The sequence below is a fragment of the Sceloporus occidentalis genome, unplaced genomic scaffold, assembly GCF_023333645.1.
Source record: "Sceloporus occidentalis isolate IW3139 unplaced genomic scaffold, rSceOcc1.0.p SCAF_8, whole genome shotgun sequence".
NCBI classification, from domain to species: Eukaryota; Metazoa; Chordata; class Lepidosauria; order Squamata; family Phrynosomatidae; genus Sceloporus; species Sceloporus occidentalis.
In genome coordinates this window covers 32,081,259-32,096,331 of record NW_028316988.1, presented here as the reverse complement: position 1 = coordinate 32,096,331, position 15,073 = coordinate 32,081,259, and the positions used below count along the sequence as shown (strand labels likewise).

At 38.4% G+C, this 15,073-nt stretch overlaps 1 protein-coding gene and 1 long non-coding RNA gene across 2 annotated transcripts in view; both read left to right on the top strand.

Moving 5' to 3' along the window:
- LOC149308538 (uncharacterized) overlaps window positions 1–11,479 on the top strand; it is a 43,963-nt gene extending 32,484 nt beyond the window's left edge. Inside the window, exons 2-3 of the long non-coding RNA XR_016282166.1 lie at window positions 9,268–9,393; window positions 10,605–11,479. This is a non-coding gene — a long non-coding RNA (uncharacterized LOC149308538). The remainder of the gene's footprint in view (window positions 1–9,267; window positions 9,394–10,604) is intronic.
- On the top strand, window positions 465–6,706 carry LOC149308539 (protein NipSnap homolog 1-like). The gene is made up of 10 exons (XM_089535928.1): window positions 465–580; window positions 2,750–2,877; window positions 3,711–3,756; window positions 3,838–3,932; window positions 4,165–4,235; window positions 4,318–4,458; window positions 4,715–4,746; window positions 5,096–5,190; window positions 5,295–5,378; window positions 6,062–6,706. The coding sequence occupies exons 1-10, from the start codon at window positions 498–500 to the stop codon at window positions 6,124–6,126; spliced, it is 840 nt and encodes a 279-aa protein (XP_089392054.1). The 5' UTR covers window positions 465–497; the 3' UTR covers window positions 6,127–6,706.
- Window positions 11,480–15,073: the final 3,594 nt, after the last annotated feature.

Below are 15,073 nucleotides of genomic sequence, written 5' to 3'. Positions count from 1 at the left end.
ACATAAACCAAAAATATAATATAAAAATAATTAAAATAAAATAAAATATATAATATGAAATACATTTTATACCAAAAATTAAAATATAAAATATAAAATATATAAACCCAAAATAAAATATAATATAAAATAATAATTAAAATAAAATAAAAATACAAAATATAATTTAAACCAAAAATAAAAATATAAAATATAATATAAAATATAAAATAAAATAAAAAATAAAAATATAAAATAAAATATAAATATAAAATATATAATAAAATAAAAATAAATATAAAATATAAACCAAAATATAATATAAAATAAAATAATTAAAATTAATCATTGGTTGTATTGAAGTATTGCAAGGTTGCAATTGATTGCATTGGTTTATTGCACAGTTGCAATTGATTTTATTTCTCTTCTCTTTGGGATGGGTTTCAGGGTGGCCTGGAGCCAAGGTCCTCCTCCTCCTCCTCCTGCTGCTGCTCCCTTCGCTTTCTGGGAAAGCGAAGATGGCGGCCAGAGGTTTGCAAAAAGTGGGGGCCCTGCGGAATCGGGGCCCTTTCCTGGCCCCTTGGAGCCACTTCGGAGCCCGGTAGGAACCCAAATGGGGTCTCCCCCCTTTTGCAATCCCTTGCAACCTCGCCCCCCAATTGCACAGGAGATTTTGCAACTCCCCAGCAGAGGAGACCCATTGCAATAAGCGGATTTACTCCACGTGTCGAGCAGGTAAGAGGAGACTGGTTGCAATGAGTAAGTAGACCGATTGCAATGCAGGGATTTACTCGCCATCTCGAGGAAACAGAAGTAGACTCATTGCAATAAGTGAGTAGACCCATTGCATTCAATGGATTTACTCCCCGTGTCGAGCTAGTAAGAGTAGACTCGTTGCAATAAGTAAGTAGACCCATTGCAATAAAGGGATTTACTCGCCATGTACACTAGCAAAAGTAGACCCATTATAACGAGAGGGCTTACTCTCGTGTAAAGAAAACAAGGTTAGACCTCGCTGCAATAAGTAAGGAGACCCATTGGAATGAAGGGATTTACTCCCCTCGTAGAGAAAGTCAGGGTAGACCCATTGCAGTAAGTAGACCTATTGCACCAAAGGCATTTACTCGTCGTGTAGGGAAAGCAAGGTTAGTCCCATTGGAGTAAGAGGGGATGCTGGGAGTTGCAATCCAAATACAGATCAATTGCATGGCTGGCATTTCCCCTGCTAACGCAAAGGGATGATGGGATTTGTAGTCCAAATTCTTTGCTCTCTACCTGAAAGGGATGATGGGACTTTTGGTCCAAATCCCAATTTTTGCTTGTATTTCCCCCCCCCCCCCCAGGATGGATGTTTGTTTTCTCTCCGTCCCGAAGTTAATGAGTGACTGGCGCTTGCGGCCGAAGGCCTCGCTTGACCATTTGGAAGACCTAATAAATCTATGCTTTTCCCTATTTTGAATTCCTATTTTTAATTTTTTTAATTTATTGCAATTTCAATTTTTTAATTTCAATTATTTTAATTTATTGGCATTATTCCTAGGGAAACTACAAATCCCAGCATCCCTTGCTGTTTGATAGTGAAGTCAAACTGGATTATTTCTTGCCAAGTAATTCTAATATTATATACATATATTTTATCTATCTATCTATTAATATAATATATAATAGATTAAAATAATATGTAATATTATATACATTATTATAATATTATATATTATATTAATACTTTATATATTATACTAACATAAAATAATATTATATATTGAAATAATATATTCTTAATATATAATATATACTGTATTAATATACGATATTATTATAAATTGTGTCTTACATTTATATAATATTATATCAATATATATTAATATAATATATAATTTATTATAATAACATTGTATATTAATATTTTATATTATAAATATAATGTATATTAAAATATTATTTTATATTATTATATGTATTAATATATAATGTTATAATAATATAATATAATAAATATATTATATTGTATTAATATATTACATTATATATTATAATCTAATATATAATAATATATTATATTTATATAAATTATATATTTATTGTATATTAGATTAGATTAGATTTTTGTGGTTTTTTGGGGCTATTCTTATTCTAATATTAATAATTATATTAATATTCTATTATTATTATTATATAGTATTATATTATTAATATTAGAATAAGAATAGCCCAAAAAAACCACAAAAATCTAATCTAATATATAATATATTCTATTCTATTAATAATATAGTTCTATTATTAATATATATGTAATATAATAATATATGTATATAATATATATATATATATATACACACACACACACACACAATTGTGTGTGTGTGTGTGTGTGTGTGTGTGTGTAATATTATATGTATGTATATATATATTTTACCTAAACCCTGACAACTAGAAACTACAAAAAACTACAACTAAATTTAAAAGGACTAATTGCGGCCAATTAATGAATGTTGTGCGCTTTCTGGATCAATAATCGCGATCAATCGTGCAGTCGATCGATTTGTATTTTTTCCCCCATTTATCTGATTTGGGGCTGTTTATCTTTTCAGCCTCCAAGTCCAAGGCTCTGTGATAACGGGTCTTTGCAGATTTTCTATTTGCAGGAAGAGCCAAAGGTCAGACGGGGACCAAGGTTCGAATCCACACGGCTTTCGAACCCAGCGCCAAAATTAAAAACGTGTCGATCTTGCGCAAACGGCTTTCAATAAACCCGCCTTCCTTCTTGCAGGGATTACTCTAAAGATGGCGAAAGCAGCTGGTTCCGCTCCCTTTTCGTCCACAAAGTCGATCCGCGCAAAGACGCGCATTCAAATCTCCTCTCCAAGAAAGAGACCAACCACCTCTACAAGATCCAGTGTAAGTGTTTGCGGCTTCGGTGTTCGCGGATTTGATTGTTTACGGGCTTTGTTTAACATCCTCTCTAGGAATTTCTAGGTCCTCCAGCGCAACTCTATGGTTAATGGCCACCAGACGTCCACCAGAACAATTCTCTAGGCATTTGTAGGTCCTCCGGTGCAACTCTATGGTCCACTTCCATCAAAGGTTGCACTGGAGGACCTAGAGATTCCTAGAGAGAACACTTCTCTGGAGATTTGTATGTCCTTCAGCAGAACTCTATGGTCCCCTTCCATCAAAAGTTCCATTGGAGGACCTAGATTCCTAGAGAGGACACTTCTCTGGGGATTTGTAGGTCCTCCAGCAGAACTCTATGGTCCCCTTCCACCAAAAATTCCATTGGAGGACCTAGATTCCTAGAGAGGACACTTCTCTGGGGATTTCTAGGTCCTCCAGCAGAACTCTATGGTCCCCTTCCATCAAAACTTCCATTGGAGGACCTATATTGCTAGAGAGACTTCTCTGGGGATTTGTAGGTCCTCCAGCGCAACTATATGGTCCCCTTCCATCAAAAGTTCCATTGGAGAACCTAGATTCTAGCAGATGTTAACCATAGAGTTGCTCTGGAGGACCTAGATTCCTAGAGAGAACACTTCTCTAGGCATTTGTAGATCCAGCGCAATTGGTCAGCCTCCAGCAGACGTTGGCCATAGAGTTGTGCCACAGAGATCCCTAGAGGGAACGCCACTCTAGGCACAGGTAGCGCCGTTCCGTGGACTAGACCTTGACCATAGAGTTGGGGAGAGATTAAGGTGCGGATTAAGGATTAAGTTTTCAATACTCTCTCGTTGCAGTCCACAACGTGAAGCCCGAGTGCTTGGATGCCTACAACGGCCTGACGTAAGTGCGTTCAACGCGCCGCGAGGGAAGTTGGCGGTCCGCAGGGGGGGCATTCCTTGAACCCGTGTCTTCCCTTTGCAGGGAGCAGGTCCTTCCAAAGCTCCACTCGGACGCAGATTACCCTTGCGACCTGGTGGGGAACTGGAATACATGGTACGGCGAGCAGGACCAGGCAGGTATTGATCCGAAGGTTCTTGCTTCCGGATCTCAGACGGCCATTTTGTCCCTTGCGGTCAAGCTTCGTCTTCTCCCTTTCCTCATCGGGCGGCCATTTTGTCTTGGGCGGCCATTTTGTCCCTTGCAGTCAAGCTTAGTCTTCTCCTTTTCCTCTTTGGGTGGCCATTTTGTCTTGGGCGGCCATTTTGTCTCTTGCGGTCAAGCTGACCCCTTCTCTGCCTTTCCTTTTAGTGCATCTCTGGCGGTTTTCGGGTGGCTACCCAGCCCTCATGGATTGCATGAACAAGCTGAAACAGAACCAGGTACCCAAATACCCCGTTGTAAGGCGTCTCTGGCCGCACTTGGCCACCATGATGTGACCCTTGACCTCTCCCTGACCTGCAGGAATACCTTGAATTCCGGAAAGAGAGGAGCAAAATGCTGCTTTCCCGGAGGAACCAGCTTCTGTTGGAGTTCAGCTTTTGGAATGAGCCGCTGCCCCGCTCCGGACCCAACATCTACGAACTCCGGACATACAAGCTGAAGGTCAGCGGGGCAGCGGTCAGTTGGTCCGGGACGGGTCAGGAGGAAGGGCAGCGGTCATTTAGTCCAAGTCTGTAGGAAGACTAGCGGTCATTTAGTCCAGTCCAGGTCTTTAGCAAGAGCAGTAGTAATTTGGTCCAGTCCAGGAACAGCAGCGGTCATTTAGCCTGGTCCAAGTCCGTAGGGAAGGCAGTGGTCATTTAATCCGGTCTCAATATCCGTAAAAACCACGCCATTCTTCTCTCCCTTTTGCTTTCAGCCTGGGACCATGATTGAATGGGGGAATAACTGGTAAGCGACGCAATTTTTATGTCTCCTTTTAATGTGCTTGTCCCCAAATTATCAACTCTATGGCCAATGTCTTCCAGAGGTTGACCATAGAGTTGTGCTGGAGGACCTACAGATGCTTAGAGTGATGTTCTCTCTAGGAATCTCTGGGTCCTTCAATGCAACTCTGTGGTCAAGTTTATCATAGCGTCATACAGGAGGACCTACAAATGCCTAGAGGAGTGTTTTCCCTAGCATTATCTATGTCCTCCAATGCAACTCTATGGTCAACCTCCAGCAGAGGACCTAGACCTAGAGATTCCTAGAGAGGACATATCATTCAAATCATTCTTTTTGCTTTCGTTTTGCGCAGGGCGCGGGCCATCAAGCACCGCCAGGAGAACCAGGAAGCGGTGGGCGGCTTTTTCTCCCAAATCGGGGAGCTGTACATCGTCCATCACTTGTGGGGTAGGCGTCCATCTTGGGACGGCATCACGGCGTTGCTTTGTCCTGTGCAGTCGGGCAGTTTCCGGTTTTGCTAACCTTTGTTCGATCTTCTCCCTTCCTTGCAGCCTATAGGGACCTGCAGTCGCGCGAGGAAACCAGGAACGCCGCGTGGAGGAAGCGTGGGTGGGACGAGAACGTTTACTATACAGGTGAGGCCGCTGCGGACGCCGTTCAGATGTCGGACCCTCCGTCCCTAGATACAACTCTATGGTCAAATCTGGCAGGGGTTGGTCTTAGAGTCGCACTGGAGGACCTACGAATGCCTAGAAAAGTAGTTCTAGGCCCTCCAGCGCAACTCTATGGTCAGCATCCATAGAGTCACACTGGAGGACCTACAGATACCTAGAGAGGTACTATACGGTCCTCCAGTGCAACTCTATGGTTAGCATCTTCCAGGACCTGATCATAGAGTAATGCTGGAGGACCTACAAATGCCTAGAGAAGCAGTTCTGGGTCTTCCAGCGCAACTCTATGGTCAACATCTTCCAGGGTTTGGTCACAGAGTAATGCTGGATGTCTAGAGAGGTACTATAGGATCCTCCAGTGCAACTCTATGGTCAACATCTGCCAGGAGGTAATCATAGAGTCATGCTGGAGGACCTGCAAACGCCTAGAGAGGTACTTCTGGGTCCTCCAGGGCAACTCTATGGTCATCAGCTGCCAGGAGCTTATCAAAGAAACATGCTGGAGGACCTACAAATGCTTAGAGAGGTGTTTTCCTCTATGTTCTCCAGCTCAACTCTATGGTCAGCTTCCAGCTGAGTTTGCGCTGGAGGACTTAGAGATTCCTAGAGAGGACGTATAGCTGATGTTTTCCGTCCTCTGTTCGCAGTGCCTTTGGTCCGGAGCATGGAGTCCCGCATCATGATCCCCTTGAAGATCTCCCCGCTGCAGTGACGCTGTCGCCATTCGCACCCGGCGCCGAAATGCACAAACCTTGCTCTCGTAATCATTCCTGGCCGACTCTCCTCTCCTCCGCATAGCCTCCTTCAATGCAAAGTGTGACGATGCTTTAGGGCCAGAGATGTCCAAATGTTTAGTCCTCTGGGTATTTTGGACTACAACATCCAGAAGCCTCAGCTGCCAATAGCCAGTATCCAGGAATCCTGGGAGTTGTAGTCCAAAATGCCTGGAGACCATTGGGACCAAATTGCAAGGGACTTTAAAAGGTCCGTATGGCGCAAATCCTCGTTTCCTTAGCCTTCTTCTCTGTGAGAAAAATCTGAATTCGTAGGAACGCCTCCCTGGCGGGTTTCCCATCGTTAAGACCTAATTATGACGCAGGTTTGATTGACAAGGCAGGGATCGCACACTTTGATAGGGAAAACGCACTTCGTCTTTCCTGGCGTGACGCCGTCCATCTTGTGCGGCGGCACATGACGCAACAATTGATAATAAACGTTAATAATGAATGCTCTCCTTTCGAGGGACTATGTAAACTTGCAACTGTGATTAAAAATATATTTAATATACTATATTTCAATATTGAAAGAGTGTGTTTTTTCCCCTTGGTGCATGGATTCCTGGGATCTGTAGTTTTTGCAGAGGCTAAAAAATCACCTCACAAAAGCCACTGAGGCCTACCAGGCCTCAACCAAGCAACTTTGGCCCGTTTAGACTACATTTCCCATAATGCCTTGCCATTGGCCCCTGGGCCGGGGCTGCTGGGAAATGACGTCCAAAACAAGAGAGACCGGAGGTAGGCCCCCAAAAAGTCTCCGTCAAAGTAGTCTCTCACCACCGGAAGTCCCCCTAACTGGGTTATAGTGGTAAAAAGAGCCAGAAAAGAGGACAAAAGAGGGAGAGAAGGTCAGCTTGGGTCCAGCAGGCCCAAACCAGAAGTTGTGTTGTTTTGGCTCAGTTATTCTCTCTGTAGGAATCTCCAGGTCCTCCAGTGTAACTCTATGGTTGGTCAGAGACAGAGGCATGCTGGAGGAACTACGAATGCCTAGAGAGGTAGTTCTGGGTCCTCCAGGGCAACTCTATGGTCAACATCTGCCAGGGGTTGGTCATAGAGTCACGCTGGAGGTCCTACAAAGTCCTAGAGAGGCGGTTTTTCCTCTAGAAACCTATTGATGCAGCCTATGATCGCATTCACTTTTTTAGCTGCTGCGTCACACTCCTGGCTCAAGCTCAGCCTGTAAATCCAGTAAAACTCCTATCAATATCTACGAGTTTGATAATTATAATTTATCGTAACTCGTTATCGACTCGAAGGGACAGACTGTTTTCTTGGATGGCCTTGGTTTAATCTCAAGATGGCACTGCCGGGAAGAGATAAAGGTTGCTTAGGAAAGGGGAAAATCCGCCCGCTCTTATCTCAGATTGTGGTCAGGTCCAAGGTACAGATATCAAGAGATATAAAGGGGCCCGGCACTCTTTTTCCCCCGTCGTCGCACGGCCGTTTCTTGACCGCCACCAGGATGGCGCAAATCCGGCTCCTTTTCCTCCTGGGATCAGGTCAGCCACATTTAAATTAAATTAATTAAATTGTAACAGGAATGCATTCCTAATTCTATCTATCTATCTATCTATCTATCTATCTATCTATCTATTCTTTAGACAGGAATGCTTTATTTATTTTAAAAAAGAATTTTATTGAATATGTTGTTATTATTATCTTGTTATACCGGTATATCCTTATAATAATTTTAAAACAGTAAATATATTATATTAATAGGATAGATAGATAGATAGATAGATAGATAGATAGATAGATAGATAGATAGAGATATATGAGATATATAGATACATAATAACCATCCTTAGTTACTGCATCAGTCGGAGACACAGAGAAAATTATTTGGGTGTCATCAGCATACTGATAACACCGCGCCCCGTGTCTCCGGATGATCTCTCCCAGTGGTTTCATGTAAATGTTGAATAGCATGGGGGACAGAATGGCTCCTTGAGGGACACCAGATGTAAGTTCCCTCTTATTGGACCAAAAGTCCCCCAGCTGCACCATCTGGAATCTGCCCGAGAGGTAGGATCGGAACCACTGGAGCGCAGTGCCCCCGATTCCTAACTCCCTCAGGCATTCCAGAAGGATACCATGGTCAATGGTATCGAAAGCTGCTGAGATGTCCAAAAGCACTAACAGGGACACACTTCCCCTGTCCATGCCCAGACGGAGATCATCGACTAAGGTGACCATGGCAGTCTCAACTCCATAGCCCGCCCAGAAGCCAGTTTGAAATGGGTCAAGAAAATCCGTTTCATCCAAGATCACTTCGAGTTGGAAGGCAACTGCTCTCTCGATCACCTTTCCCAAAAAAGGCAGCAGGGACACAGGCTGATAATTGTTATGTATCAGGGGGTCTAAGGAGGGCTTTTTTAGCAGAGGTTTAATATGTATATTATATTATATTATAATATATTATTGTATGTATATCTATATATAATATATTATAATATAATATTATTGTATGTGTGTGTATGTGTATATATATATATATATATATATATATAATTATATATATATATATATATATATATATATAATATTGTATCATATATAATATATACTTAATATATATAATATAGTATAATGTAATATATATATATATTATAATATTATATATACATACGTATTATATAAATTATATAATTACATATCTATATATAGATATATAGATATATATATATGTAAAACACACACATATCTATCTCTCTATATATATCTCATTAATAGAGATCTTATTATTATTATTGTTATTATTAACCTTTATTTATAAAGTGCTGTAAATTTACACATAGGATAGGATCCAAAGTTTAAATACAATATATATTTAATACAGTATTATATATATATATATATATATATATATATATATAATACTGAACTATATATTTCAATATTATTGTATGTATATAAATATATATGTATTATAGATATATAGATATATATATATATGTAATCCTTAATTATTATTATTATTAATATATATATATATATTATACACACCTATCTCTCTCTATCATTTATCTCTCTATCTAATTCAATGTTTCTGGGCTGTGTCACGGATGTTTTTTCAGTGGCCAAAAGGGCGCCAAGATGGCGGCTGGAGACAAGGGAGTGGACGCTGCAGACACCAGCCAGGCCAGGATGACCACTAGGACTGTCCCCCAATGACCAAGGCCTTCGGACCACGTCCAGCGCAGGTTTGTGCCCTCGGCTTCCTTCCCTTGCAAACCCTCCTTCCATTGATCTATTTATTGATCGATCGATCGATCGATCGGACACAGAGCCTTCAATGACCACAAACTCAGTCCATTCAGTCATTTCCTTTATTCCTTTTATTTTGGGGAAGGGTCAAGGGTCCTTTATCCTTCACTTTATCCTTCGCTTCCTCTTCCCTGGAAACAGGCCGAGAGATGCGCTGCGGACGCGGGTTCGAAACTGCCAGGCCTGTCAATCAAAAGAAGTAGGCACACATTTAAAATCCAGATTAATTAATTAACGTTGCGTTGGGTCGATGTTGATTGACATTCGATCAATGTCCAGTTCGGCCAGTTTGACCCCAGACTGGGGTATTTATATCCCATTATTAATTTATATTAATATACTTAATTCATAATTATATTAATGGAGTTAATTCATATTTATATCACATGAAATTATATTAATTCCTGTTTATATCAAATTAATTTATATTAATGTAGTTAATTCATATTTAAACCATTACTTTATATTAATATAGTTAATTTATATTTGTATCATGTCAGTTTATATTAATGGAGTTAATTCATATTTATATCATGTTAATTTATATTAATATAGTTAATTCATATTTATATTTATATTAATGGAGTCAATTCATATTTATATCAAATTAATTTATATTAATGGAGTTAATTCATATTTATATCATATAAATTTATATTAATGGAGTCAATTCATATTTATATCATATTAATTTATATTAATGGAGTCAATTCATATTTATATCAAATTAATTTATATTTATGTAATTAATTCATATTTATATCATATTTATATTTATGTAGTTAATTCATATTTATATCATTAATTTATATTAATATAGTTAATTCATATTTATATTTATTTATATTAATGGAGTCAATTCATATTTATATCAAATTAATTTATATTAATGGAGTCAATTCATATTTATATCAAATTTATATTAATGGTGTTAATTCATATTTATATCATATTAATTTATATTTATGTAGTTCATATTTATATTATATTAATTTATATTAATGGATTTAATTCATATATATATATATATCATATTAATTTATATTAATATAGTTATTTCATATTTATATCATTATTTATGTTATTCATATTTACATCATATTAATTTATATTAATATTTATATCATTTTAATTTATGCTAATGTAGTTAATTTGTAGAAGAGGTAAAGAAGGAGGAAGAGGAGGAGGAGGAGAAGGAGGAGATCCCTCAAGTCCCATTAAGTACAACGGAGTATTATTACTGCTGCTACTACTACTACTATTACCTCCTGAAAGGCGCCGAAGGGCGGCCATCTTTGTTGCCTCCAAAGCCCTGTCAATCATTAGCCGAGACAGATGACTCCAAGGTCCGAACGCCGGCTTCTTCCTTCATGTTCTGGACTGAGTGGCCATCTTGGCGTGCCTTTTGGTGCGGGGTTTCTGTCTGTCAGTTTTCAGCGATCCAGTAAAACAATGGGGTCCGGTGGCAAAAGATACGCGTACGATTTTCACCTGACCAACGAAACGATTTCTGGTTTGACCATTATCCTGATTGGAACTGGCGTTGTGAAGTAAAATGTGGAAGGGGCCAACGCTGTGTGGGCAAACGGCATCTCCGTGGCGCTCTCCCATCCATCGCCCAATCAGACTCAAGCGCCCTCCATCCACTGCCAACGTTAGTGGAACACTGATGAAATGACGGCATGCGTCAGGGCGGTGCAGGGCGGCCATCTTTGCTGCTTTGGAATCCCTGAGGCAGATGGCTCTATGTTCCAGGTCCAAAGATGCCCCCATTGCCTAAAGAGGGATGAGCTGTGTCCTCCGTGCATCCTCCATGTGTCCTCCAAGTGGCCGGGGGCCCTACAACGAGGTCCTCTACTCCGCTATGTACTACCACATCCAATCCTTTTTGGACAGTGGTCCATGGACCTATAGGTAGCGATTGCCTATAGGTTATTGATTATTGATTGGGTGCCTTGTTTTGCCCACCGTTTTAACGGTTCCCTTTAATTGATATTGTCCACCTTGTTCGTTTATTATTTCTAATTTTTTAATTTAATTTAATTCATGGCATTAAAGGCTATCAGAGCGGCTTACAATTATTTAATTAATATTTTAATTAATAATATTAATAATTAATATTTTGATTAATATTTTTAAATATTAATATTAATATTTAAAATAATAATTAATAATGAGATATTAATTTAATTAAAGATATTAAATAATATTTAGTTAATAAACTTTTTAAATTAACTATTTTTAAATATTAATATAAATATTGAAAATAATATTTAATTAATAATTAAATATTTTAGTTAAATATTTTATTCATATATTTATATAATATGTAATTAATATTATATATTTTATGATTTATATTTATATCATGTTAATTTATATTAATGTAGTTTATTCATATTTATATTAATTTATATCAATGTTAATTCAAATTTATATCATGTTAATATATATTAATGAAAATTAATATTTATATATTAATTTATATTCATTTTTATATCATATTAATTGATATAAATTCATATTTATATCATATAAATGTATATTAATATAGTTAATTTATATTTATATTATATTAACTTATATTGATATAGTTAATTCATATTTATATCATATCAATTTATATTAATGTAGTAAATTCCAATTTATATATTAATTTACATTAATATAGTTAATTCATATTTATATTAATGGAGTTAATTCAGACATTATTGACTTTAGGAAAGGAAATAATGAAGAAGAGGAAAAGGAGGAGAAAGAGAAAGAGAAAGAGGAGGAACAGAAGGAGATCCCTCAAGTCCCATTAAGTGCAACGGAGTATTATTACTACTGCTAGTACTACTACTACTGCCTCCTGAAAGGTGCCAAAGGGTGGCCATCTTTGCCGCCTCCGAAGTCCTTTCGATCGTTGACTGACTCCAAAGCGCTGGCTTCCTCCTTCGCCCCGAACATCGGAGAAATCTCTTCCGGACTTAGCGGCCATCTTGGCGTGCCTTTCGGTGCGGGGTTTCCGTCCATCGGTTTTCAACGCTCTGGTCACACTGCGGGGTCTGGCGGCAAAAGATGCGTGTATGTTTTTCCCTGACCGACTAAACGGTTATGGGCTTTACATGGATTATTAATGGCATCGGCGTTGTGAGGTAAAACAGGGAAGGAGCTGACGCCATGCGGGCAAACCGTGTCTCCACGGCGCGACCCCATCCCTCACTCGTCGCTCCTTCTCCCGAATCGGGCTCAACAGCCCTCTGTCCGCTGCGAACAATAATGGAAGGCCGTGTCAAGTTCACACTTTGTTGAAGAAACGATTGCGTGCGTCAGGGCGGCGTGGGGCAGCCATCTTTGATGGAAGCCCTCCCCGTGTCGTCCGCGAACCCCTCTTGGGCGACTGCGTGAGTGCGTCCTCTTTTTACGTGTCTGTGAACAATAAACGCGACTTATGTTCCATAAAACCCACCTCTGTCGACCCGTTAATTGCTATTGCTATTATTAAGATGAATCCCTTGCCTTGCCTGACCCCTTCCTTACCGGACGTGGCGCTCTGGTTCGTCCCATGACTCCTCGCCTTACACCGCAGAGGCTTGGAAACGCGATCAATAAGTGAATTGGGAGGCAGCCAGTGAGAGGAGACACAAGCAGAGTCAGTTTCAGTTTTAACGCCAAAACTATTATGCGCCACACCAATATATTAATATATATCTATATCTATATATATATGTGTGTGTGTGTGTGTGTATATGTATTTGCAAATACATAATGAGACAACAACTTGTGCCTCAAGAAACTACAAATGCCAGGGTCGTCACAGCACAGAGCCTTAAATTATGCAGTGTTTATGCACCCTTTCAATGATAGAGGCTTCCTGGGATCTGTAGTTTTGCAGGGAAGGCTGAGATTACCTCACAAAAGTCACTGAGGCCTAGTAGGCCTCAAACAACCAACACAGTCCCTGATTGGACTCCATTTCTCACAATGCCTCGCCATTGGCCGCCTGGGCCGGGGCCGCTGGGAAATGAAGTCCAAAACAAATGGAGGCGGACCGTTAAGAGAGACGGACCCTAAACCGGAAGTAGGCCCCAAAAAAGCCTCCGTCGAAGTAGTCTCTCACCGGAAGTCCCCCAGACCGTGTCATATTGGTAAAAAGAGCCAGAGAAGGGGAAGGTCAGCTCGGGTCCAGCGGTCCCAAACTGGAAGTTGTGTTGTTTTGGCTCATTTATTCCCTCCATGAATACAGTGCTACCTCGGGTTACGAATTTAATTCGTTCCGCGGCGCCGTTCGTAACCCGATACATTTCGCAACCCGAAAAGGCGCTGGAAAGCCGCTAGCCGCGCTTCACATTTGAATTTCGCGCCGAAATGAATTTCGTAACCCGAAAAATCTTTCGTAACCCGGAACAGTTTTTTCCAATGTAACTTTTTCGTACCCCGGAAATTTCGTAACGCGGTCAATTCGTATCCCGGGGTACCACTGTATTGGGCCAGACAGAGAGGCCACTTCCGGTCCACTTCCAGTCCAGCCCCGGAAGTGGTGCTATAATGTATACATATAATATAATAATTATGCCTTATATTATAATTAGGTGGAGGCTTTGGGTCTCCTTTCCTCATAAACAGGAAATTATTATTATTATTATTATTATTATCATCATTATCATTATTATCATTAGTGTTGTATGTTATATGTGGAATACATATATTTATATACATATATACACACACCCACACACACATATATATATATAGTAATTATGTTTATTAATTTATAATTAGGGGCAGGTTTAGTGCTGGCTCTCTTTTTCTCAAAAATAGGAATTTATTATTATTATTAGTGTTTTATTTGATGTGTATATATATATATAGGGTTTTTTAAATATATATATATATATATATATATATATATATATATATAATATTTCTGTCTTAATTTATAATTAGGTGCAGGCTTGGGATTGGCTCTTATTTATTTATTATTTATTATTTATTTATTATTATTATATATATTATACAGTAATATTATTTTATACTATATATATCATATAAATAATATATTTATAATATAATATTATATTAAATAATATTTAAAATATTAAATAAATATATTTATTTAATATTTGTATCATAATTATTTATTTAATAATATAGTAATATTTATATAATAATATGTATGTAATATTTATATAATAATATTATATAAAAATATTTATGTAATATTTATATAATAATATTAAATTATAATATTTATGAATAATAATAATGCTGATGATGATAATGATGACAATTATAAAATAACAGTTAATCAACTGTTAACTAATTATTATTAATATTATTATTATTAACCTTTATTTATGAAGTGCTGTAAATTTACACAGCGCTGTACATGCAGCGCTGTACATTACAGTGGATCCTTGTTATACGCAGGGGTTTGGTTCCAAGATCCCCCGTGTATAACAAAATCCGTGTATGCTCAAGTCCCATTAAGTATAATGACATAGCAAAATGGTGTCCCTAATAAAAAATGGAACATCAAGGTAAATTTATACTTTTTTGGAACATTTTCAAACCGTGTATGCTTAAATCCGTGTATAAAAAAATCCGTGTATAAGAAGGGCCAACTGTATT

Coding starts and splice junctions, on each gene's coding strand:
- LOC149308539 (XM_089535928.1), top strand. CDS start 498: ATGGCGGCCAGAGGTTTGCAAAAAGTGGGGGCCCTGCGGAATCGGGGC. Junction 3,933..4,164: donor CGGCGAGCAGGACCAGGCAG/GTATTGATCCGA, acceptor CTTTCCTTTTAG/TGCATCTCTGGCGGTTTTCG. Junction 5,379..6,061: donor CGAGAACGTTTACTATACAG/GTGAGGCCGCTG, acceptor CTCTGTTCGCAG/TGCCTTTGGTCCGGAGCATG.